The following is a 27,126-nucleotide window of genomic DNA, read 5'->3' as shown; positions in this document are numbered from 1 at the left end:
AAAAAACAAACAAACAAAAAAAAATTTTCACCTACCTCCCTTATACATGACTGCGTCACTGTGCAACTGCCTCGACCCATTCATATATTTCTAATCGTGTTGCATCATTTCAGAAAAGTAGTAATGTAGGAATATAATGTAACGCAAGGAAATTCTGAAATTGTCCTTTTTTATAGATTCCTTTTTTATGTAATGAAATATTTAAAAACCTACATCAATCCACAGTTTTATTTTATTTATTCAAACAAACAATCTTTGCATTTATCATTAAGTTAAACTCCCACATAATGTCGATTCTCTTTATTGGTTTAAAATCTAATTCAGTATTATGCTCAGGCTAAATTAACAATCGCTGCCATATCATGTTTCCAGATTGAATTCAATTAATATGTTTAATATTTTTTCTATACCTGCTTAATCCAATGCAGGGTTATATCTCTAGATAACCCTGAAGATGTCTTCAGTCCAACTGAAATTGCTCAAATTTCCAGGGAACAGTTTGTCATGTCATGTCATTTAAATAATGGGAAATTCCTTTACGGAGGAATATGACTATATATACACATGTTGATAAGTGCAATATAAAGCATGAGTGGTGCTTGCTTGAGGTCAATACTTGTGAAACATTTCCAAACTGAACATGCATGCCCTGATTGGTGAGTAGTGAGGTAATGCTTGTAAAATGCTGCTCTTTCCTCTTTGCTGATCAAACTCAAACGCACTTCATGGGAAGTTGCCAGTCAGCCCAGAAGTGTGGCTGAGGATCTGCATCTGGACTAACAAACTGGTACTACTGGGTGGATAGTAGATGGGGTGTTTTATATTTTAATCTGCTCACATGTTCTAAGTTAAACTGCTGCAGTTACTTGAGGCTTGGGCTTCAGATTACAGATGCCACACAAATGCATCTTCAGTGGAGACCCTGAGGAGGGGGGCGTGCCAGTTCTGCTGCGCACTGGGGATTGCTGAGAGAAGAGCTTTGTTCTGTTGTTATCCACACACACATACACACACTCACGCACACGTTGTGCTGGGTAGATAAAAAAGATTGATTGTAATTCCTCGGTGCTGACATTTTCTTTTTACTGACTTTTCTGACTTCCGCAGTCTTATTAGTCAGCTACATGGCCACCGCGGTCCGCAGCGCGCCCTTACCGGGGGACAGCACACTTGTTGTCGACCCCCAATTTCAGGAGGATCTGTGGAGAAGCCGCAGCTTGACAGAAAAGACGCTGAGCTCCGTGCCGGACACGCACAGATCCTGCATTCACATAAAGGTAAGAGACGCGCACTGGAGACACTTTCCGCTTTCCCCCCACATGTGTTCAGAGCAGAAATAATCCTGCTGCGTCAGAAACTGCAGAGTGGCGTCAGGATGAAGACCCGCACAGTTACTGGGGCTGGGATTTGGAACTGGCTGCGCTGGTTTTTATTTATAGCTCAGAACGTATTCCCAGTTATTATTAAATGGTTATTCGTCTGCAGCGTGGCTATCCTGGAAACAGTATACTCCACATCTGACATTAAGCACAACTTCCATTAGGAATCAGGATTAGTGACAGGCTAAAAGGATCATGATTCCATAGCAGTACAGCCGCATCATTCCAAAGGGAAGTTTATATTAAAACAGTGATTTTGTTTTTTCAGGCAGCCTGAAACACACACTTTTTCCAGCTGTGCTATGTGCCATCTTAATTTGCACGCTATTTGCACACATTTACAAATTATAGAAGCATCCCCTCTATCATGATTCCAAAATATTTAAATAGACCTTGTGGCTGCAGATACAGGCTATATAGGGTTTATATATATATATATATATATATATATATATATATATATATATATATATATATATATATATATATATATAGAGAGAGAGAGAGAGAGAGAGAGAGAGAGAGAGAGAGAGAGAGAGAGAGAGAGAGAGAGAGGGGGGGGGGGGGGGGGGTTATATATATTATAAATTTGGTATGTAATTATCTAGCAGGGTTTACAAAACAGGAACGGGGCCAAGAGGGTTAAGAAACATTAAGTTTGTTATGCAGGAGAATTGTTACATAATGATTCTCCAAACAGAGAGAAAATGATCCAGTAATAAAAATAATAGTAAAGTAAAGAGTAATTTAAAAAAGAAGTAAGTAAAATCTTAACTAGGTAAGTAAAATAGTAAGAAGTAATCAAAAATAAATGACTGATTTTGGTGCTTGAGTTTCTTTCTCATCTAGTCCATGGCCTGCATTTGTACTGTAGTAAATCTACATTGTGGCATTAACTTGAACTTAGAATCCAAGTACTATGTGTGCAATATGTCCTGTATATCCCATATGTAGGATGTAACATTTTTGCTAACAAATAAACCTTCCAAGAGCACGTTAATGTTTTGCATGTTGAGCTGCAGTCTTTTATATCTACGTGTTTTCACTTTACTAGACTCTGCAGCTCAACTCTTCTGAAAATTCCAAGCTTCAAGCGATGGCCTCCACTATTGGCATCCCTTCTGCTCCTGTTCTCAAACCTCTTTCAGAAAACTTCCCTCTGGTAAGAATTTTCCTTCAAGAGGGGAACAGAAATTGTAATACGCCCAAGGTTTAAAAAGGTGAGAAATAACAGAAATCATCATTTTTATCTGCTTTTTCTCACTAGGAAACAGGTCTGAAACGAATATACGAAGGGTTGCAGCTGCACCAGGCCTTACTGGAAACAATATCTACTAAGCTGGAAGTAAAAGATAAAGTGAATGATCTAAAAGCGGACATTAGGGATCTGGGAATTCAGATCAGGAAGGTAGGAGACTCCCAAGTTATCATCTATTCAGAGAAAAATAAATTGCACATTAGCATTTTCAGTTTTTTTCCCTTTTTCTTGCTTTGCAGATGCTGAAAATGATCCGAAAGGATGTAGTAGTGCAACAGACCCCATCTCCAGTGGAACTGCGTCTACCAGGGGATTATGAGGTTCAGGTGGCAGCACACCTGACTCTGGTGCAGCTCCAGGCCTTCGGGAATGATGTAAACCACTGCCTTCGGAGTCTAGTTCAAACCAACGACGAGGCAGAAAGTTGATCAATAAGTGTCATAAGTGACTTTTGGCATGTGCCCAAAACATAGCTTTTATTGCCATGTTTTATCATGGTATTTATTTATTTAAATGTTCAAATTATTTATTTGCATCTATTTGTATTTATATATTTATTTGGGATGTAGACTATTTATTTTTGACAACTGTTTAACACACACCTGAATACCAGTTCACATGAATTCATTTTTGTATGACTCCTTAAACTCCTGTAATTTCTAATCTTAAATAAAAGACAAGAAAAAGAAAGAAATCTTTTCTTCTCGACAGTAGCTATGCAGTGACGACAGCTGGTGGCACGTGGTTATACCACACTGCCCCATCAATGCATCTGCCTATAAATTCTAGTGACTCATTTTATATCATCTTTATAAAGGAGAAATGCAACTAATAGTGAAACAGATTTTGTCGGCAAAGTTCCTCTAAAGTTGTTGTACTCTGACACTCCACCAGACGATTTCCTAGAGGCGAGTGTCGTAAGTGGTGAATGACCAGCTACGTCTCTCTGACGATGATTCCTTTGCCACTCATGCCATGTGACAGTTTTACCAGTATGTGATCATTTCCACCCCCCATGTCACAGGGCCTGAGATCACAGCAGTCAGATGTTGGATCATTCCACTTTCCAAAATACGTATAAACAATGTGATCTGGTGAATAACCGCAACTGGGGAAAAAAAAACAGTTAACACTTGCCAACATACCGAGGATCCTCACACTCAGATCCTTTTTCATTTCAAAATTTATTTACACAATTCTTAAAGTGTGAAAAGATACAAAAAAAGGAAAAAAAAAATATTGAAGAAACATATAAACAAATATTTCTATCAAAATTAGTACATAAACAGGAGGTTCCAGCTTCAAAGTTTTTACTCCATTGTTCACCACTAACAGGATAAATTCATGAAACATGCCAGTTTGCTCTGAAGTAATGTGGAATCCAGGCTTTACAGAGCAGAGATGGCTTTTGCAGCAACTCTTCTCCCCAGTGGCAGAGTCAAGTCAGTGATAGCCAGGACAACTTTAGGTTTGGCCAGAGCAGGCAGCTTCACCAACTCTGAAACCTGACCACAAATAAAGAATAAAACATTATTTTCATGAGTCCGATGAAACAATCCGATAGGTATCGTGTTACTTGAGCTAAATGGTGTTTTGGAACTGCATTTTATTTTAATGCTAAAAAAAAAAAAAAAGGAGTGATTTAATTTTATGATTAATCTTTGAGGTTTCCATTAAGAGTTGCAAAAACACCAGCCACACATTTATCAGTACATACCAAGTAATTATTCTGCAAAAATGTATGTACAGTCACTGTTTAAGGATCAAATCCAAACCCTTTCCAGTAAAGTATTACACAAAGCTCACTCATCTCATCATCCCACCTGTCAAGCCTCCACTCCATCTTCCCTCCATCATTTCTTCTCCTCCCAATGCATAACTCACCATAGTGAATGGCATGAACTGCAGGATGCTCCCACGGCTTCCCTGCTCCAGGCATTCAACACACTCCTCCATAAAACTCTGCACAAACTGGGTGTGAGGTCCGGCCATCTTGGAGCCCAAGATGGAGGAAATAAGCAGGAAAAGATTGGCTGGGGAGAAGAAAACATGACATGTAGACACGCTGTCCATATCTTTCACGGCAAAGTAAAGAGCTGAAGATGACAAGTTTTTAACAAAAATCTTTCAGAAATCTAAACCTCATCTAAATTCCTGCTCATCTGGATTCATCATTACACCTTTGAAAATAAATTCAAACTGCATTTTCACATTTTTATTAACAATTGTGTGCTGCTTGGTTTTCCTTTTGGTGTCTCTTTGGCGGGTTGCATTTTCCCTTCAGTAGGATAAAAAAAAACATGTGTCTACATGGTGGTAGCCTAACGCAGCTCCTCTAACACAACAAGTGCTCTTTGGCACAGACTACATGTCTGAACAAAACCTGCTTGGAGGAAGTAAAACTGGGTGTCCACAAGACATTTCTCCTCCAAATGTGTTTAAATCAAGCCATGTCACATGGAGGTGAAGCCACAATTATGTTGCTGTTTAAATGAAAAATGTGAGATCTGTGGGATCTGATGTTAGCCAATAACTGGAATAAATGCATGACTGAATGACCTCTTAGTGTTCCTGCATGGGAGCTTCTGTGTTTGTAATTTACTCTTGTTCATTTCTTTTAAAATAAGTAACTACAAGTCTAACTCATCCACGAAGGCAGAGGAGACGTAAGTTGGTTTAAAGAGAATGAGATGCATCCAGATGCCAAAAAGTAAAAATCTCACCCAGAACTCTGTTGAGAGGGTCCCTCATGTTGACAGTGTGAAGCTGGGAGGCCGACAGGGAACTGCTCATGGATCGGTCTCCTACGCAGTGAAATGGGGCATGACAGTTGATGAAATGATAAGTTTACAGCCACTATAGACATTCATAAAGAAAATAAGTCAGATAAGTGTTCTCATACTTTGCTGTTCAAACATATTTGCATTTTTTTTTAAACAAAGTTGCAGGACTTCAGTTCTTCCTTCCACCACTGTCTTGCATAATATTTACTTCCCAAAACAACCTTATAAGACAGACTTCAATTTCTCTTCAAACATTGTTGTTGACATTTCACCATGATATGACATTTCTTTGTTTCTTTGTAGCAGAAGGACAAAAATACAAAGTGCATCTACAACAATGAGCATCTGGTGCTCAACTTCATTATCATGTCAAGAATTTAATTAAATCATTCATTTCTGCAGAAGATGCCAGGAAATCCCTACAGTTCTAGGGCATCTTGTTGGCAGTGGGCATGTTTGATAAGATTTGGTCAAGTGTGACAGCAACAAAAAAGTTCAACGGGAAAGTCCAAGGAGCTTAATGCAGATGGGACAAAGAGGAAAACAAGTTAGTAATGTCTCTTGGAGCTACTTCTAATCAAGTTCATCAGTTCAAACAAGTGTAAATGTCTTTGAACAGTGCAGCTGCTTTGTCATCCTCAGGAGGATACACTCATCTGAGAGCAAAATAGTTTGGGATGCTCAAGGACAACAAGGACACAACAGGTTCGAGTAGCGCGATGAACTGGAAGCTGTGGGACGTCGGTGTAATTGTCTACAGTCAAGCCTCTTCTACATTTCTTGGGACGGACAAGTTGCTGTCCAACAAAGAAATACCAAGACCAAAATTAAACTTTCAACTGGACTGAGGTGCGCAGCTGACCACAAAGGAAAAGAAACAGAGAAAATGAAGCTAACAATGGAGATCTACATCAGAAATCTTCCTCTTCATACGAGCAAGACAGAGCTGATGTTCTTACAGGAAAATGACCACAAACAACACGTGCTTTTTTAAAAATGATTTTTAAAGGACTCTAAAAACAGCAATGTATTCCTTATTAAAATATGTGTACATGGCTTCATGTTATTAAAAAAAAAAAAAAAAAAAGAAACAAACCCTTGAGCCCAATAGTGTCATGACATCCATGTTAATAACCATAAACCTACGACAAAAACTGTGGCTCTAACCCTCTATGGCATGGTGTTGCCCTCAGGCAACAAACCACTATTTTGGCCCACACACCGCCCCTCTAATTTTTTAAAATCAAAACATTACATAAAAAGTCTCGTGATAAGTTTGAGACCAATGAAATTTGAGCTGGGTGTGGCTTTGACCTTTTGTCTTGGGGTGAAACAGTCCTTTCTGGGAACACAGTCGACTTGAACACACTGCCAGAAGAAGGTAAGATAAATCTAACTTTTTAACATGTTCAAATTTAAACAACTTTGTATAAATAATTTCTGTAATGTGCATAAATAAGTGAAGAAGCATATTTGATTCATTAAAGATACCTTTTGTCCAAATTTATTAACTAAAATGGCAGATTTTCATTCGTTGCCTCAGGGCAACATTGTGCAGTTAGATCACTTTTGTGTGAACTATAGTTATAGTGGGATGCATAGTTAACATAATCAATTGTTTGCTTTACTGTCTACTATTACTCACAGGAAATGGAAGCACGAATATTTTATGGATATAAAGACCATGATGAAGAAGAGTGGACTCCAGAATCAGGTTTGAGGGAGAGTTAGGAAATCAGGATTCAGTCAGTAGACTAACATACTTTATAGAATGAACATGTGTATGTATGTATGTGCGAGCATGCGTGTGTGCATCAGTGGGTGAAGAGAGGTCTATGAAATGAAAAATACTTTATTAATCCCCAAAGGAAAATTCAATGTACACACACACACATACATATATATATATATATATATATATATATATATATATATATATGTGTACATATATATATATATATATATATATATATATATGTGTGTACATATATATATATATATATATATATATGTGTACATATATATATATATATATATATATATATATATATATATATGTGTACATATATATGTGTACATATATATATATATATATATATATATATATATATATATATATATATATGTGTACATATATATATATATATATATATATATATATATATATGTGTGTACATATATATATATATATATATATATATATATATATATATGTACACATATATATATATATATATATATATATATATATATATATATATATATGTGTACATATATATTGGCAACAAACCAAAATCTGACTGATATATTATAAGGACTCCCCCAAGCTCCCAAACTAGGTGGAATATTTTTTCCTCATAAAATAAAAAGTCATGGCATAGAGAGCTATATTATTCAAGAACAAACTGAGATATTTTAGTCAGTCTTAAAATTAATTTTAGTGACTACAAGACCATCAATAAGCCATAAAATTAAAACCAGCTGTGTCATATATTAACATAAATAAAATAATGAAAAAAAACCCAAAACAAACAAAGCTTTTGATGTTAACAACTTGAAGCAAGGCAGCTCATGCACGTTCCCGAGTAACGCAACACAGTGATCTCTGACATCGCGTCTGGGGATTTCTGTCTAAATCTGTAGCTAAGACAGAAAAACAAGAAAACTTCCAAAGCTGGTATTCTGAAAGCTCATTACATCAGTCATGTGCATACGGTGACACAAATACTGAGTGAAAACAATACAAAGCTGCCACCGCTCTCCATATTAATCTCAGCATTGCTGCTTGGTACTGATCTGTTCAAAGAAAAACTTATTTGGCTGCAGTGCTCAAGTTAGAACCTGCTGACAGGCAAGACACTCGCCAAATAATTAAAATGATATGAAGCTGAACCTATCCCTTTTAGATTCAGATAAAGCTCCTGCATGAAGTAACCTGCTGGAAACAGGTTCTTTGAAAGCCTGTCTAGTTCTGGAAATTGCCTGGCATTTGCATAATCCTCGGCTCAGACTGAAACTATTTTTTTTCCAAGGGTCGGAACTTCAATATTTGCATCCTGCATTAAAATCTAGACATAAATAAACCAACCTGGACTAGAAAGAGCTACAGGCTCATCCTCGTTGGAACTGAGCAGTCTCATGAGTTTGGATGGTTGAGTGTCATCCAATGGAAAGAGGCTGTTGTAGTCCTGTCAATGATAAACACAGCAAAAGGAGACAAATTTGGAAAAACAGTGTTTGTTGTGTCCATATCTTGATCTTAGTCTTGTCATTCATTGAAAAATTTTCTAAAAACAACACAATGTAAGCATCTTATTTGCACTTTTACCTCAATATCTTCCCTCTGCCTTTTTCTCTGGCGAGCGGAGAACAGGCCTTTGTGGTGGGAGGAGTATGAGCTAAGTGCACACCACACTGACAACCTGAGGTGGCATTGAGAGAGTGAAGTTATGACAAGTAGCTTAAGTACTGCCAATATTCACATAAAGATATACGGCATCTCTTACTTAGCCAAAGCCTTTCCAGGAGGATCTGACAGGCTACACCAGTGTGCAGTGTCTGTGAGCAGGTTAGGCAATATGGTACCCAGCAGCGTCAGAGTGATCTGCTGCATGTCCAAACAGAAGATGCTGTAGAGCAACTCAACCGCCCGATTCGCCCACTCCTGTCGCGTTTCCTTCAGTAGCTCCTGCAGGATGACACAGCAGCATAAAATAAATTCGATCAGATTAACGTTACTCCTGCAGCCTTTAAATAAACAACACAGTGCCGTCAGCGATGTCTTCCTCCATTGGCCCTCTCACCTTGACCAAATTGTTTGTGAACCAGAAAACCCCTCCCATGTTGAGAAGACTCTCAAACAGATGGAGAGCTCGACTGTCTACCCAGCCTTTGCGCAGCACTGCCTGGAACTGGCTGCTGAGGGCCTGGTGGATGGGCTCTTTGGCGGGCAGCAGGTTGCGGTAGGGGATTGGCTCCTGGCCTTCTACTGGAGGACGGAGAGTTGCACCCGTCTGCTGAAAGACGTCAGCACACATGTGCTCCATGATGGAACTCATGATGATCACCCTGGGGAAAATTTTTAGGACGGAGATATTGTAGCTGGGGATGCATCGACAACTGATCGGATGAATGTTGAGCTAGTTTCATTTATTTGTACCGTTCGTTGTAAAACTGCAGGGTGTTTTCTGCATACAGTGGCGTTACAAGCTGTCGGATCATAGTCTGGGGCTTCTCCCTCTCGTCTCTCCCCAGCATCCTGACGTGGGCCACCAGCCACGCCACTGCACAGATAGCCATGCTGCACACTTTCCCCTTAATGTTATCAGTTATCTTCTACACTTAAGAAAGGATGACCACACCAAGAAAAGAGGAAGGAAAGATGTCAGAAAGATGCACGATATGGAAAAAATGAGAGGATCTGACTAAAATGACGCCTTTCCACATCGTGACATCCAAAGAACTTGAATGGAACAGAAACTAAACAAGACGTCCGGTGAATCTGCACAACATCCTGCTGTTGCGACTTTCATCATTTTCCACCGAACATGGAATGCTGAGTCAAAGTAAAAATAGAAGAGCTTTTTTTTTTTTTTTTTTCCTTTAGTGTAAGAGTGGTGTTGCAACGTCTGAGCCTCATATGAACCACAAAGCCTTGAGAAATTCCACAACATTTCCAGTGACAGAGACAAAAAAGAAACTTAAATGACGACAGACCTGCACTGCCTCCACAGAAAGCACACCGTTTTCCCACGCATTGAGAACTTCCAATATGGCCGCTGGTATGCTGAGGCAAATTTCATGCCATTTCACCTGGCTGTAACGACAGATAAACAGACATTTGCATTTATAGAACTCCTTGCTATATGTAAGAAATTGTCCCGATAAAAATGGAATGATCTGACTAAAACTTTCATCTCTGTGTTTATTCTAGTACACATCAAAGACCTGTTTTCAAAAAGTTCAGCACTACTGCAAGCCAAACGTATGCCGACTGAACCTGCACTTTAATTTGCAAACTTACACAAGTTTCATCTCTGAGGAGTTGTTCAACAGGGTCACCAGACTCTCCACCTTTCCAGGCTCTGGCCTGAAGCAGGGGTGATCTGGGTTCAGAGTTTTTCCCTCTTCAGGCATACATGTTTGCAGCCAAGTTTCAAAAAAGGGTGTTTCCCCGGATGGACTGGGGTCAGACAGGATCACCTTAAGTGGGAGATGGAAGGGGACAAATGCCAACTTTTACTGATGAAACTGTATTCTTTTGTTCAGCAATCTGAGAGATGCTGCAGGTAATGTTAGGTCACTTATGCACATTTTGTATCCTTGAGTTGAAACCACACATAATACCGTGCTGCATATCATCAACATACCTCAGAGCCATATGTCTGTACTACATGGCAGAGCATCAGGAAGGAAATGTCGAACAGCAGGGCCCGAACAGACGCAGACTTTGCTATGGGAAAATAGGGAAACATCCTCAATGTCAACTTTAGAGCATGCAAGTGAGGACAGAAATTCCCAAATTGGAACTTGTCACTCCTGCATTTGCACTTACATCCTTCACCACTGATGTGCTTAGGAAACTCGTTAAGCCTAAATGAAAAGTGGAGAAAACAAATTTGTAAGATTACGTCAAAATATCAAGCAATGCAAAAACTCCAGCTTATGCAATTCTACCACCTGCTCTCAGCCAGTTACTTACTTTATGAATTTTCTGGCAAAAGATTTGAGTTTTCCAGTAGCTGCTGCTGCAGCCAGAAGAAGATCCAGGCTCTTCCCTGACAGCATGTGTCCAAGGACCCCAAGAAGGCCCTCAGGGGACTTAGAGTGGTCTGCATCTACTGTCTAATAAACATGGAAGAAAGCATTAGTTAATTTCTTCTTGATAAAGATATATTCACTGTAGGACAGGAGTGTGCAGCTCTGGTCCTCGAGGGTCACAATCCTGCAGGTTTTCCATGCATCCCAGCTCCAACACACCTGACTCAGATGACTCAGTCACTATGTTCAACGTCATTGGCTGTAGGATTAATTTAATTGAAGACAGGTGTATTTGAACAGGAATACATAGAAAAATTTGCAGGACAGTGGTTCTTGAGGACAGACTTTGGACACTCCTGCTGCAGGGATTCTCTAGGGACAACCTTTACCCAGTGATGGTTTTAAGAAATATAAGAAATCTTTTCTCAACATTTCACTGGACAGAGATTCTTTAGATATTTTTATATAAACACAACAGCACAATTTATTTTTTAAAAAGCCTTTTACATAACACTGGTCATCCCACCCAGAGTCTTTAAAGGATTAATTATGATCTGTTATGATCATCAAGTCTCCTCCATGCTTCACATCCTTTAATGGTGTGCTACCTTTAAGATATTGGTGACAGTGGGCTCGGCTCTAAGGATCAGGCCTGGGTTTGGCTGGATGTTAGCATTTTCTGCTGTCTTTAGCCTTGGGGCGAACTCCCTGTCCTCGGTCCTGAATCAAATGTGCAGGGGGAGAAGGACAGGAAGGAAGGGGGTAGAGAGAAGATGGGATTGGGGGTGGGGTAGGGTGGGAGGGTGGTGGGGTGTACGGTGTTAATGTCATGTCCAGAACTCCAGTCCCATTTCCAACAACACTTTAGAAAATGAAGAGACTGAGGGAAATGAAACAGGAGGCATTTGTTGCATCAAGCTGTTACTGCAGTTGTAATTTCTGGAGCCCCCTTATCAGCTTTGCCAAATACCAAAGAAACTCGTACCGTTTTGATGTGAGGCTATCGGTGTTTGGATCCGACAGGAGTCCAAGCTTGTTACACTCTTGTAAAAGCATGCCGAGACAGTCACAGCTATGTAAGGAGTGACAAGAGCAAATGTCATTCTACAATGTCCTACTATGAGCTTATTAGAAACAAAGATGGTTGTAGTTTTGAGCACCCACTTGCATCTTTGATCCGCTTTGTCCAACAGTGGTGTCAGTTTAAGCAAATACTGAAAAGCCACATTCACATCCTCCATGAAATCCTAGATGAAAACACAATTGCCATCTTTTCAAGTGACAATCAAGGTTCCTCAAACTGCGTTTGAAATCATAAAAACATACATTAAAATAAATAAATACTACATATCTTGGCTATTTGCTGAGTAAAAATAAGTGGATCAACTGTTTTACCTGTCCTTTGTCAGCCTGGGGATATTTCTTTAGACGAAGTAGAACTTGTGGGATCTGTGATAAGGGTTTTCAGGTCGCTGATTAGTTTGTAAATTAATATGAAAATAATATTCTCCTGAAGTGGCCATTGATCTCTACTGCTAACAGAAGCAATACTTACTAATTAATATACTTTATTTTAATACATAGAGTAACATCATCATGGTTCTACAACCAAGCAGCAAGTGAAAACAGAATCAGAAATCAGAACTTAAAACTAGACAACTTAAGATGTTAGATTTATTATACGACCAACGGTGCATCACTGGATATATTATTTTAATGAATTACACATACACAATTACACAGTTATCTAGAAATGACTCAGAACATTAGTCTACAATATAATCAGAATTCATGTTAAAGAAAGATAAAAGCATATGAAAATAAAATACCTTGAGGAAAGTGAAAGCCGTCCATTTTAGCTCCTCTGTGCCCTCTGGTGACTCGATGAGGCCGGTGAAACAAGCCTTCCATATCTCCAGGATGAAAAGAGGAGCAGGGATTCGCTTAAAAAAAAGAAAAAGAAAAAGAAGGTTAAATTTTGCTTAAGGAAAAAAAAAATTAAACAAAAAACTCTGAATGCATATAAATGACAACTCTCACCGGTCTGTCATATTTGTTAAATTATTCCTATATTGTGTTTTTTTCCTCCATCAAACATCATGTGAAGTGTTGGATTTACAAACAGAAATATTTGCAATCACTTGGTTGATAGTTTTCTGGCTTTTCTTAACTTAATCTCATCGCGTCCCATTCTGTGGTGGTTTAACTCAAAAGGTCTAATATTTTGGTCACTCACTCCTCCACTGTCACTGACAAGATTTATTGTCTAAACTGAACAACACAAAGTTTCTAAAGGCTTCAATGCGTGACTATTTATTCATAAGGTGAACATGTGTACTTAAGCTATTATTATGTCACTAATATAGTAGGATAAAATGAGGTCAAAGATGGCTAAACTTAATTAAACTACTTACTGTAGATAAAAACTGAATAACAATTTAATGACAATAAAATTCGTAAACATAAACCTCAATATATAGGACATGAACTTGTGAACAATATGAACAAGTGATCAATGATGATTGTACATATAAAAATTTTTAATATCTTTATTTTTGTTGACAATATCAGTGTTATACAGTCTTTTTTACAGGCTAAAAAAAATAAAGACTGTGTCCAGAGAACGACAGCTTGTTAGAAGACATATTTAAATTAGCTGTTTCATTGTAATTTAGGTTTGATGTCACTAAAGTCTAGCTTGCTTACCTCATAGCTACAGTTAAAGATGTTTTAAATTTGTAATTAATTTTTCCCAATTAAAGCATTCTCCCTTAAGTTTACAAGGAAATAGTCATTCCGAAGTGAGACGTACATGTAAAACATGTTTTATTTGCCTGTACTTGACTCTGCTTTAGATCTAAAGGTTGGGAAAGATTCTGATTGGATGGGATGATCCTGACTTACTTATGTATACAGGAAACAAACTCCAAATCCTCCTTTTTTTCCTGTTCAGAAGACCATCTAATAATTACAGTTTTTGCTTTTATGTTGATTATAATTTTGAAGCATGTCAGCTTGCCTCGAGCATACTACTTCACTTTTTTCAGCAGCTGAGCAGGAGAAGGAAGATAAAGTACCAGAGAAAGGAGGCAGAAGAACGTGCAGAATGTGTGCATCATCAGGACAGGACGAATTAACGAACATGTATAGAACGACCAGAATTACTTTAACTTTGAGCAAAATGAATGTTTACATGATAGAAGAATTAATCAGTTTGGATTTAAAATGGGAATAAACCAGCCACTTACTTCAGAGTCCAGTTTAATCCGGAATTGTCATTGGGAATTAAGTATTTCCAAGGCTATTTTTAGCTCTTTTTTTTTTTTTTTTTTTTAAAGTGGATTTAACTTTTCTTTGGAATTAAAACTCAGATACAAACATGGCCACTTACTAGTTATCCAGTAAAGAATCTGTTATCCACTGGATGAGTTTGCAGTTCAGTGAATAATGTGTGTGTGCCAAGTTGTGCTGTTGCACTTAAAAACACAAATGCCTCCATTTGTTAAATATTTCATTCATTCATTCATTTGTAGTTCCTTTCCATTCCAAGCACACCTTTTGACAGTGGTTCTTGGCCCTGGTAGCAAAACTTATGCTAATGTGTACCACAACATTTACTGGCTTATCTAACTCCATGTTTCCCATCATGAAATGAACAAATTTCTTCAATCTTTGTTTGAGAAATTGTCTGTAACGGATGTAATATTTTTTATTTTCAACAACGTAATGTTTACCTGCATTCTCTTGATCATCATCAGCTGCTCCACCAGAGGTTGTGTTTCTCCGGTTAAGTTCATGGTCCCCTCCAGCATGATGAAAGCATGGACGGATGGGAAGGAGGCATGAACTGGAGGTTCACATTGCACAGAAAGCATCATGGGAATACTGGGGGAAAAAGTTAGAGTTAGTCCTGAGACAATGGATTGTGATTGGCTCTCATTTTCTCTCCCACTGTCATGTCAGAGATCAACAACTCAGTGTTACAAAGGAATCTTTACCTTTTTACAAGAGACAAAGAGTCCTCTAATTTTGCTCTCAGTGTCTGGTTAGACACATTACCAAGGGCATCTGTGACTTTGAGCAATGCTTGCTCTACATTGCTCCAGGAACCTGTGAAAGAGGAACAGCCACATTAAGATCTCAAGCTCAGTACAACCATGTAGGATGGAGATTTGACATAAATATTGTTTGTGTCGGGGTAGATGGCATGCTACCGTTACATCTGCTGATTCCAAAAATTTTAGATTTCCTTTAACAATGTAATTTTATGCCAATGGCTTTCCACCAAATAGTAAGTTATTAATCAAAAGTAAAAAAATCTCTGCAAATGAAGTTTGAGCACAACAAACAAATACAAAATCCATTACAGACTAAGAAAATATAGACCAATAACAGGAAGCATGAATATGGAAACATCCGATTTTAACACCTTGATCTTCCAGTCTCGCAATGTGGACCAGAGCTCTGTTCTTGGTGCTCTTCATCAGATTATGCAGCCTTTCCTGGCAGGCTCGGATACTGGCTTCGATGCTCGCTGATGGACCCAGTTCTCGCAATCTCTCACAATACCATGCACAACCCTGCAACAGCCATACCAACACTGCCAGCAGGGCCCGACAGAGCCCGATGCACTCCTCTGCTTTTCCATGACAACTGCATGAGGGAAAGATAAAACAGAAAACAAAATGCAAATAAAAAGGTAATGGCAAACACGCTTAAACTTTACAGAGCTGTGAATATTTTCAAAATATGAGGACATAATTATTGTGCGATTTATTCCCTTAAGGCTATTTTGCATTTTTGGTGAGAAGCATGTATAGATCCATACCACATGATAATATCACATCGGAAATTATTATAAGTCAAAATAAAAATGTTGATGCTTTGATATGGGGGGCATTGTTAAACATACCTGAGACGATGGCAGAACATGTCCATTATCTCCAACAGTGACTTGACGCACAGGTCTCGGGAAAAATCATCAAACTATTTGAAGAGAGATATCTCAGATAATCCGGAACTCTTCTAGTAAATATTGCTTCAATAAAGTTATGAAGCATTAAAATACCTTACTGACTGCTGTGAGCACACTAGAATAAGACACCATCTAAAGCCATGAAGAGATAGAAATGTCAATTTGCTAAATATCGTTGAGCTACACAAGTTTTAATTACAATTCTTCATTTCTTACCTGTGAACTTATGGCATATTTGAGGTAAGACAAAATGAGAGGGTTGGGTGAAGGGCCAATCATCGCCTGCTCCATCAGAGCCTCTGTGATAAACAAACAGGACTTAGAGTCACAGAAAAATATACAGCTAAGATTGTCGATGAAATGCCGAAATATCATCACAGACCTGCAAGATTGAGGTAGTCCCAGGAGGCCCCCTTTGGAAAATGTTTCTTGATATTTATGGCCCATTGATAGTCACTCCATCGTTCTTTCCAAGCCTGCAGAATGGCTTGCTTCAAATTTACCACCTTCATCTTCTTATAAACGAACTCACGCGCACACCTGTAGAAAAAAAGACTACGCTTTCGAGATAGACCAACAACAAAACAGCATGTTTTGTGTAAACTTTTAGACTTTCAGACAAGCTAACTGTCCTACTCATTAGTATGTTAGCCGTTAGCTAGCACCACAATAAATAGCTGTTTTAGAACAAAGTTTTCTTGTGTACAAGAGCATACGAATGTCACAGTGAAGAAGGCCACTTATTTTAACACAAAATTATATTCAACCCGCGCATAATAGTAACAATCAATGCTTACCTAACTCATTGATGGTTTTATTCTTCAAGCTTAAAATGTGTATGCTTTTAGCTCAGCCGCGCTTTGCGTGGCTAGGAACGCCCCTTATTATAAAAGAAGGAGGCGTTCATTGGTTGATGTTCTGACATCGCTGTATTCTTTTTGATGATTGGTTGAAGCTAAGGACAACCGTTCAACGGGTTGAATCCAGAGTAATGTCTCCAGTTTGACACAAGAGGTCGCTGTGCACCAAGTAAGAAATCCAGATAACTAGAATGTAAAATCAGGGAGGAAGGTAAACAAAAACCTAATGTTATAGTGACCATAACACGGCACATTTACAAAATTAACAAATTATTATAGGCTATTCTGGGTCTTGGGATGTCTGTTGTAACAAGAGCTGTGAGCTTGGATCCCCTACTTATTGAATTTGGAGGAAAGAGTTGGAAGTACGTATAAGTACTTGTTCATTTGCTGAGCCAGTGGAACAATAAAATAATTTAAAACAAGCCTTACATGTCTCTTTTTGCTTTTACATTTTTTATATTTATATTTTTTCTCAATCTTTGAGAACAGCCAGCAACCTATCTGCTAACACAAGCTCAATTTTTAAAAAGAGACAAAAGACAGAAATGGACATGTCCCCTGTCTGTTGATTACAATCAAATGCCTTGTTGTCTTATGTAACTTCTTCACTCATTTATTCTGAGTCAGCTCAGTCCTTTTCAGCAGGGCATTGCCAATTATGTCACAGGTTATAGTTGCAAAGCAGAACATTGAACTTATCAGCAAACAAGTCCTTAAAAAAGATCCTCATAACATTGTCACAACAAACCACATTTAAGTTTGATCAGTTGTAAGAGTGTATTTGATAGAAAAAAACTGTACTCTTATAATTTTTTTAGTTTTTCTCTTTCCTTTTCACTTTAGCAGCCATTCTTCCTCAGACTAAAAGGGGGTACTGTTCTCTGTATTAAAATCACTCAAATAACACAGTGAAGATCCTGTACTGAGCCTACAGCAACAAAGAGCTTCATTCTGCTTGATACTGGAGACAGTGTCCTGGCTCGAGCGAGATCGGTGTCCAGGGACATAAGTGATGCAAGCTTGCAAGAAATGATGTGTCTTGGATCAGGTAGGCATGTGTTTGGGGGTGATGAGGTTGTGAAGAGCATGTGAGTGTTTGTTGAGGTGTATTTGGAGAGAAGGATCTTATCCATTTTACCTTCCACCGAGAGCTGCATTAAGAAAGAGTGCTGACAGATCCGAGTCTGCCCCAGGGGGGACCAGAGAGACTGCAGCTCTGTGTCTGTTCTCATGACTTCACTGCTGGGACCAACCCAATTTTGCTGACTCTTATTCCTCTGTGCTTATGCCACACAAGTTTCAAGATGTTGACCTGACACAGTAGAGCTCAGTAGCATTTACTTTATAAGATACAAAAGTCTTCTAAATTATTTTATTGGCAACCAATTCTTTACAGCCCAGTTCTTGGGCTCTGTCAGCTCTGAACCCCACTGTCCTTACGCAGGCAGCAAATTCAAAGGTTTTATAATTAAGACTGCTCGGATGAAGTCACAACTTTGTTTCTCTCATATGTTGTTGGTCTATGTCATGCACTTTAGAAAATGGCCTTAGAGGTTCCAAATTTGCCATGCGTTTTGCAATACCTAGGTAGTGTTTTCTACTATCAATTGCTCAGCTCTTTAGGTTTGAATTAATAAAAACCCATCAAATATCCACCTGTATGGTGGGCACAGGGAGGATACAAATAAAATAACAGAGGCAAGTGCAATTAATATTTAATTGATCATATTATTTATAACCTCTGGTTTTTTTCTTCCCTCATTCTCCAAATCTAACTTAGGCGCACACAGATGACTACTAAGGGTTGAAAGCCAGGAAATGAGAGTGGCCCCATGATGTCTCCTCAGGTTATCTGAGTAGAGGAACGCCGAGAGAAGATCGGGCACGTAATATGTCAGGACACTCCGTCTTGCACATGGCTCGTTTCCAAATTTCAAATAGCAACATTGGTAGAGGAAGATGCTGTAAATAGTCTTACCATATATAATAACAATAAAGTAACAGTACAGCGAGAGACATGCATCTTATGCTAAAACGTACCGTAAACATAGTTGGTGGCAGTGAAAATAAACTGATTCCGCAGAATTTACTACAAAATAAAAAGGATGCCTAGTGTCATTTAGTCCATTCTCAAATATGAGGTTAAGTTTATTTTGTTTTTTTTATCCAGGCAAATGATCAAATCCTTTCTTGATACTTGACAAACGCCATGTATCCACTTGTATCACATTCACTGATTTTATCATTTAAAAAGATGTTCAATATCATCCATAAAGGATTAAAAGTTGAGTGACCTCCAGAAAACAAACCAAAAACATAAAACAAAATCCTTATTGTGCTACGAAACTAGATTTTTCTAACAGTATTACCTGCGTTGTATCTGAGACTAACACAGATAGAGCCTATTTTGATTTTATTTTTTATGCTTGCTTTTCCAACACTGATATCAAAATAATGCCTTTAAGCAATCGAGAGATGATGGGAGTGCAACTGAGAGGAGGATGGCATGAATCGAAAGAATTCTGCTTGAGTTAATAATAACAACAAAACTGTATCTGTATACAATGTCAGTCCTTTTATTTGTATTCAGTCACTAACAGCTAGCAAGTGTTCCTTTTAACACAATATGACAAGCGTGGGCAGTAGAAGGACAAGGCTGTTGTGTCTCTTTCATTTGGGCAACAGACAAAAAGAAAAAAAAAACGTTTCAGTCATTAGATGAATTCCCATCACACTGAGAATCTCAACAGAACCAGTTTGTACTTTTTGTCAGTCATAGACTGTATGACTTCAACTAGTTTATTTTCACTTTGTTAACCCAAGTCGATGGGATTTCCGAAACTAGGTCTTCATGTTTGCATATTTTTATAGAATTAGCTCATTTACACAGAATAGCAAAACATTATGTATTAAAGTATGTCATTATGTTTTTTTTCCTTTTTTGAAATGAACTAAACCTAACCTAAAAGCCTAAGCAGAGTGTAAGAAAGTAAGTATAATCTTTTATTTTTATAGGAATTTAGAAGATAACTTGCTGTCAAGGTATGCACTTCATTAATTGATCAGAAAGTGTGAGCACCTTTATAAAACTTTTTGCTGGTTTCCAGTGTTCAGGTGTATGTTAACACAATGCCAGTGAATCAGACTTCAGCAAAAGTCTTAGAAGCAGTTGTCTCTGCACATCAATCTGGGAAGAATTATGCAGCCATTTTTCAAATAATTTTGTGTTCAATATTCTACAGTAAGAAAGATTTTTTTACACTTGGAAAACATTTAAGACTTTTTCCAAACTTCCCAGCAGGGGACTTCCCTGGAAATTAACACAAGTTCAGTCTTTGCAATGCTAAGTGAAACTCAACAGCTGCATCTTAAGACTATACAGACCTTAGTTTGCATGTTAAATGTTACACTTTGTGAAAGTATGATTAAGACTGAACAAGTATGATTTATTTGTAGAAGTTGCCAGGAGGAAGCTCTTTTTCCCTCTAAAAAGATCATGGTAGCACAGTCACACTTTGTGAAATTAATTCTGAGAAATTAACAAGACTTCTGGAACGAATTATTTATACACATAAAACCAAACTTGAGATGTTTGGTCTTACATCACAGTTATAAGCTTGGAGAAGAGAGAAAAAAGGACATACCAGCCCCAAAATTTCACACTCCATGTTAGAGATGTTCGATATTATTGCCATTCTAATATTTTGTTATGCTGATATTATCAGCAAATTCTGACATTAAAATGCAACATCAGAAATTATTGGTAATAGTCTCTTTTTGTTTAATGATATAAGCGAAGTCTCCTTTAACTCTAAATGACAAAATATAGGAGATATCGTGTAGTTTTCAAGATATTTTTGTTTGTGAATAAAAAAAAATCAGTATCTATTGATATCAGTACCAGTTTATTGGATATCAGTAAAAAATCCTATATCTAATATCCGTTCTCCTTGTTAATCATGGTGGTGGAGGAGCGATGACTTGAATGTGTTTTGCAGCCACAGAACCTGGACATCTTGTAGTCGTAGAGAGGTTTAAGAGCACATCTCTATTCTATAGTATTCTTCAGAAAAATGTGAGGTCATCAGTAAACCTGAAGCTTGGTTGAAATGTGGTCCTGGAACAGAAAAAGGATCCAGCAAATCTGTAACAAAATGGTTGGAAAATAAAAGATTGAAGACCTTTTAATGACCTTGTCAAAGCCCAGACATCATTTCTGAGACTGAGCTCTGGATTAGTTGAAATGCTCTGCTTGAAGCTGAAGATATCTGGGCAAACACTTTAGACCTGCAAAAGAGCAGATTTTTTTTTACTCTGAAGTCCTGAGACTTAAAACTTTAAGCAATAGAAGACACAATACTTTCCTGTTCATCTGAATGTGCTTGACCAGTTCTGTCCTCCATGTCTTCCTTGTACCTTATATTACAGCAAGATTTTAATCTGCATTTAGTGGGCTATCAAAAGATATAATTTTCAACTTTACATGTATAAAAGTGACATTAAATTTGATTTAAATTGGATTTAGACAGAATTACTCATGTGTGCATTATTGGATGAGCTAAAGTAAGGAGGATTTAAATCCCTTATAGTAATATTTCACCAGGCATAGTTTTTTTTTTTTTTTTTAACATAAATCAAGTATCTTTGACTGTACGCTAGTATCACTGGAACTAAGCAGCACAATATCTAGTGGTGAAAGAGAGCCACATGTGGTTTGGCCCTAAAGAGCTTTATATAGCTCCTTCATTACAATCTCCCTTCATTTTACTGTCATCAACAGTTCAGACTGTGGGGAGTTTGCTCCAGTATTAATTATAATTAAATGTAAGTAGACTGGTTCAGAGAAAACCTGAGCAGGTCACTTTCTTACATCCAGTCATATCTTTTAGTTGATGCCATAAACTTTTATTGTTTTTTTTAAAAAATATAAATATATTTTGCTCATCATTGTGTGAGCAAATGCGTGACTTCAGACCCCAGCTGGCTTAATCAACTGCTCCCTGTGAGTCACAGAAGGGACGTTCCCAAGGGATCCAGGTTGTCAAACGAACTGTTGCGTAATACTACCTTCATGTTAAAAATCCACACATCTATCTGCTTGTCTGTCTCCACGTCTCCAAGATTTTTTTCTGTCTTGACCAGTGGTTTACATGGCAGTGGGCTCCACATGGTCATAAATACGTTTTCCTCACAGAGATAATGAGTGTGAAGGGAGTCTGGTGCACCAGTGACCATCATAGCTACTTTTAAAAAGGTCATTTTCACAAAATCCTTCCTCATGGTTCAGTTTATTATAAAATAAAAACAACAAGAAAAACCTAGAGTAGCTTTACATGATTAACAATAGCCCCACAAAACAAGGCTTAAGATTGGGATTTATACTTACTGAGAATAATTAAAGTAATTTAAGTCATAGTATTCCCATCCCAACAGGCCACATGCATCCCACATGTTTGGGATTAAAGCAGTCGCCTCTTGTGGAAGGCTTTTAAAATGCTCTTAATTATCCACAAACTCTCGATGTCTAATCCCACTATACTATATACCAGTTTTCCATCACAACTATTACAAAACAGTCTATTTTCAGAGGCTCACAAATTTTTAGGTCCACAACCAATCTGTTAGTAAAAAAAAAAAAAAAAAAAAAAATCAAAACTTTCATGCATTACACATTTATTAACACTATCCAGCACTAATCCTGAAAGCCCCGCTTTTACTCTATGTATGTGATACTGAGCCACACAAAGCCTGACACACACTGCCCAGTCTATGTTGCATAATCAAACTTGGCCAAAGCTTCCAGCCTAGCCTTTGTGATCCCAGTGTCAGTTAGTGCTGAGACTCAACGCCTGAGCTCAGCACAACCAGTCGCCAGCATGTTAATCCTACATGTGTCACTCAGGGTGGGTGACATAGTCACACCAACCTGAATTATTTAGAAAGCGCTCATGGCCACAGATCACATATTCAGGGTCATTCATTACCTGTCAAACATTTGTTCAGTGGTGCCAATGTTGGCTTTACGCCAGCAAGTTCACTAAACTGCCTTTTAACTCCTCACATTGCAGGATCATTGTTACAGAAATCCACATTTATGTTTCTTATCATTCATATACATCATGAGTGATCAGAAACATCCATTTTTTTTTCTTTCCTGCCGTACAACAAGCTCTGTCTCCCATCAGGATCTGGTCATGTTTAATGCCTCATTTGTTGACATCACTGCTGTATGAATGAGTCTGAATGTTTTTGTGGTCAGCGTGCAACGGCTGCCATGTTTCTGTCAGTTTGCCCCAGGGCAGCTGTGACAACACGTGTAGCTACTTTCACCAAGAATGAATGTAGCATGGATGAATAATGGATCAAATGTAAGCGCTGTTACCAATACAGTGCAATATGAATCTACTCATTTTTGTTTTTTTTGTTTTTGAACAAGTAGAAATAAAAGAATGGGAGGTAATAATTACTGGGGAAAAAGAACGTTAACACACCTGATTGAATACAACAGTGCTGATTTTCCTGACTGGATTAAAAAAGGAGTTAATCAGGGTGACAAACAAATAACTTTATCCTTGAACAGCAACCTCCTGGCTAGATATCGTTCAAAACCGTGATTTTTTTTCCTCCCTGTGACAGACTACATCAGTAATGATCTCACAAGTGTTGTTACGTAAATGATTTGACAAATTCAGCAAAAGGCTTGTTTACGGGGTGTATTGGTCCAAAAGGCCTGCAGCTCCACTGTTTCTAAGTATGTCAGGGTGAGTAATTGATTATGAGGCTTCTTAATGAATTGCCTGAGAGCAGGAAGTCATTTGACTGCAGTAGCAGACTATTTAAATGCCCCTTATGTTGACAATTATCCTCAGCTATTACCTTGTCCATACCTGGCTAAACTTGACGAACTTTGAGGTTTGAAGTGGATCCCATGCTGTACAACAGTGTAGACTGCTAGATCAGTTTCAACAAAAACAGTAGTCTTTTCTTTTTTAACAGTATTATTTTTTAATTGAATAATTTAATGACTTTGAATGAAAATCAAATGCCCAGTAGACACTTCACCGGACATAGGAAGACTTCTACAGAGGTCAAAGGTTTCTCTTCAGTTAACACTTGAATAGAAATTCATATTTGATCATGAGCTTCTGTGCAGAAAGGAAACAGCAGAAATTGAACAACTTAAAAGAATCAAATTTTTCTCTTTCAATAGTCTCATTAGTGATTTGATTTTAATACTCTGGTAACAACAGAAATAACATTGATTGCTGTATTCTATCAAAAAGAACCTTGTATAAAAATAAGCAGGTTTGTTCAGCCTGGCTGCTCCATTGACATTTCTTTTTTATGCTTTTAACCTTTATATTTCGCTAAATTCTTTGTGTGTGTTTTAAGGGCTCAGGTGGGCAACATGAAAGCTAAAACAACATCTGAAAAAAGAAAATCTGTAGAAATGGTTTAACTATGCATTTCAGTGATGCAGCATTTGATTTTTCCACTTTTAATGCCGCTGAAACAATGCAAGTAGGTGCAGAGGTTTACACTTCAGTGTATACAACCTTCCCAGAAGGTAATGAGCATAACTGTTTAGGGTTGGGCAAATAATTGTTTACTTATTAGCCAAAAAAAAAGAAAAAAACAAACAAACTATGTTTATTGCACTACATCCTACATCCTATTTCTAAAAGGACAAAACATAACTAGGAGCTATCATAGACTTAAACATGATCATAGAGTTAAATGACTATTAGGAAAATATTAGTCATTGTGACCAACATAACAACCATTTTATGGTTCTCCTCTAGTATCATGTTTCAACATTTTCTATTAGTTTCTTTCTTTACGCATATGTAATCCTGTATGTGCGAAATGAACAGGAACATGATGACATCCATAATTTAGTGAGGTAATAAACTGGAAATGGTGAGCGGTCTTTGTGACACAGCAGAAACATGTTAAGGAGTGAATGAGAAAACCTGAACAGGCATCTAGAGGGATCATTTAATAAGATCTATTGCCATGCCAAAGAAAGAAAGTTGTCATGCATAAAAATGTTGCATTGAAGTGCTGTATATAGAAAAATGAAATGTAGCTATAAACTGAATTTTACTGGATTTAGTTTTGCCTTTTAGTCTTTAGGGGTTTGAGTTATTACATGATGTATAGAAGTAATTATTTAAATCTGTAAAATGTCTGTCTTTAAAGCAGAGACTCAAAAAGAATATGGCTAGCCATTTTGTTCAACATCTGTCTCATCTGGTTTTGGAAGATTATTGTTGGAATAACCACTTTGAAACTTGAGTGAGCTACTCTTCATTACTTTGGTATCAAATATGATCAATTATACAAGTACAATGAAAACTAAAAAGAACAACAACAAGATCAAAACAAATAGAAAAAAAAGAAAGATTAAAAAACAAAATCTCCTGGGCCTCAGAAATCTCTTTGGATTTCTTAATGAGTATTTTTTAATGTATAACAAGTTAACAGTTTACTTGTTAGGATGCACTTAACAAGAAAGTATGTGCTTCGGTGTTTTTGCTTCCGTTCCGATTTCACTCCAGTGATTAAACCCTTTGTATTAGCATACTGCTAAAATGTATTGAATTGTGGACAGTGCACAATTTTTGTACAAACCCTGTTTCCAGAAAAGATGGGTAGTTTTCTAAAACATATAAAAAAAACTTTTATTCTTAATTTGTAATTTCTGAACCTTTCCCCAACAAACATAAGTAGAAAATTAAACATTGGTGCCTTCACTGATCATTCTATAAAAAAGAAAAAAAACATAAAACCAAAGATTTGACGGCAGCAACACACTCAAAAGTTTATGTCGTGCTGTGAGATGAAGTCAGTCACCAAATTAGTCTTTTCAAGCAAAAATGGACACTCACATTCCACTCAGGCCAAAATCAATACTAAAACATATTTTTTTAACCTACAATGACCATTTCTCAGCATCTAAAGTGCATAATGTTGATTAAGCGGAGCCTGAAATAAGGTGTGAAAGCCACTGTCTGTGACAGTACAGGGGAGGATCAGTAACATTCAGTATGATCAGTATGAATGAACTGATTATGTGTGAATGTATCAGGGTAATTTTTGGGATTTTGGAGGGACATATGCTATCATCAAGGTGACATCTTTTCTCTGATGGGTATAGTGAGCTGATGCCAGACCTCATTTTGCACGACCTACAACAGTGTGGCTTCACATAGTGTGTGCTTTACTGGCCTCCCTGCAGTCAAATATGATAATATGTGGGGCATCGTGAAGAAGAGAACCAGAAAAAGGCAACCGCACACTGCTGAGTAGCCCATATAAATATTAGGTACCAAAAAAAATAGAAATACATTGTGTGTGTATGTTTTTTGAGTGTGTTGCTGGTATCAAACTAGACTTTCTCATACATTCTAAATACAACTAAATTTGTCAGAGAGGACACTGAAAATGTTCTCTTTTATACTTTTGTTTGTTGGCATAAGGTTGATATAAATGAGGAACTAGGTGATAGTTGCAAGAATAAGCTTTGTCATTCTGTTTCTGCAGCTACAGTGTTATCTGATTTAAGTTAACTGAAAGATATGTTTCTCATAGCAATAAATAAATAATATTTTATATGTAATTAGTAATGAACACCCTATCAGCTGTTCATTAAGAGAAAGACTTTACTAAATATCAATAGTTTAAGCTGGTATATTTAACCTGTGTTGATGATCACTATTTATTACTATATTATTAAAGAGTTGCACACCTTACTTAATTTTTTATGTGGGGTATGAATCAGTTTTTTTGGATGGATTAAGTTATTTATATTTCCAATTGACTTTGGTTTCACAACTACACTTTCGTTCTTGCAATTTTCCTGTGTATATTTGAAGAGTTTTGATTCATCATCAACTCTGAGACATTGACTTTTATGTCATTGTTTCTGTGTGTTTACAAGCACTGAATATTGATCAAAGCAATTACAGGTTTTTATTTTAAACAAAACACGAGATGTCTGTCCCCTGATATGGTTAATATGCATAGATTCATTTTCAAAAATAAAAATAAATAAGTGTGGTTTCAGCTTGTGTCAGTTTTGAATCATTTCAGTACAGAATAGGAG

General features: G+C 37.4%; 2 protein-coding genes across 2 annotated transcripts; one reads left to right on the top strand and one right to left on the bottom strand.

Moving 5' to 3' along the window:
- Positions 1–964: 964 nt before the first annotated feature.
- On the top strand, positions 965–3,262 carry csf3a (colony stimulating factor 3 (granulocyte) a). Its single transcript, XM_079261220.1, has 4 exons — positions 965–1,277; positions 2,434–2,541; positions 2,647–2,787; positions 2,877–3,262. Exons 1-4 carry the CDS (start codon positions 1,125–1,127, stop codon positions 3,063–3,065), a joined length of 591 nt encoding a protein of 196 aa, XP_079117346.1. The 5' UTR covers positions 965–1,124; the 3' UTR covers positions 3,066–3,262.
- Positions 3,263–3,931: 669 nt separating this feature from the next.
- On the bottom strand, positions 3,932–17,013 carry med24 (mediator complex subunit 24). Its single transcript, XM_079261410.1, has 26 exons — positions 16,953–17,013; positions 16,538–16,695; positions 16,372–16,454; positions 16,249–16,287; positions 16,093–16,166; positions 15,610–15,833; positions 15,179–15,290; positions 14,915–15,065; positions 13,010–13,123; positions 12,576–12,629; positions 12,345–12,427; positions 12,166–12,252; positions 11,789–11,888; positions 11,122–11,264; positions 10,975–11,012; positions 10,790–10,872; positions 10,444–10,622; positions 10,137–10,236; positions 9,580–9,755; positions 9,224–9,488; positions 8,927–9,108; positions 8,749–8,842; positions 8,509–8,608; positions 5,361–5,441; positions 4,522–4,670; positions 3,932–4,142 (listed from the first exon to the last, which is right to left on the bottom strand). The coding sequence occupies exons 2-26, from the start codon at positions 16,665–16,667 to the stop codon at positions 4,026–4,028; spliced, it is 2,958 nt and encodes a 985-aa protein (XP_079117536.1). The 5' UTR covers positions 16,668–16,695; positions 16,953–17,013; the 3' UTR covers positions 3,932–4,025.
- Between the last annotated feature and the right edge of the window lie 10,113 nt (positions 17,014–27,126).

This window comes from Telmatherina bonti (genome assembly GCF_933228915.1).
Source record: "Telmatherina bonti genome assembly, chromosome: 21".
NCBI classification, from domain to species: Eukaryota; Metazoa; Chordata; class Actinopteri; order Atheriniformes; family Telmatherinidae; genus Telmatherina; species Telmatherina bonti.
Note: the sequence above shows the minus strand (reverse complement) of the source record. Positions and strands in the feature narration are given on the sequence as shown.

Excerpts from the sequence above, each read along its gene's own strand:
- med24 (XM_079261410.1), bottom strand. The coding sequence starts at position 16,667 with ATGAAGGTGGTAAATTTGAAGCAAGCCATTCTGCAGGCTTGGAAAGAA. Across the intron at positions 15,291-15,609 it reads TGCGAGACTGGAAGATCAAG|GTTCCTGGAGCAATGTAGAG; the intron begins GTGTTAAAATCG and ends CCTCTTTCACAG. Across the intron at positions 10,873-10,974 it reads GCACATCAGTGGTGAAGGAT|CAAAGTCTGCGTCTGTTCGG; the intron begins GTAAGTGCAAAT and ends ATTTTCCCATAG.
- csf3a (XM_079261220.1), top strand. The coding sequence starts at position 1,125 with ATGGCCACCGCGGTCCGCAGCGCGCCCTTACCGGGGGACAGCACACTT. Across the intron at positions 2,542-2,646 it reads TTTCAGAAAACTTCCCTCTG|GAAACAGGTCTGAAACGAAT; the intron begins GTAAGAATTTTC and ends TTTTCTCACTAG. Across the intron at positions 2,788-2,876 it reads TGGGAATTCAGATCAGGAAG|ATGCTGAAAATGATCCGAAA; the intron begins GTAGGAGACTCC and ends CTTGCTTTGCAG.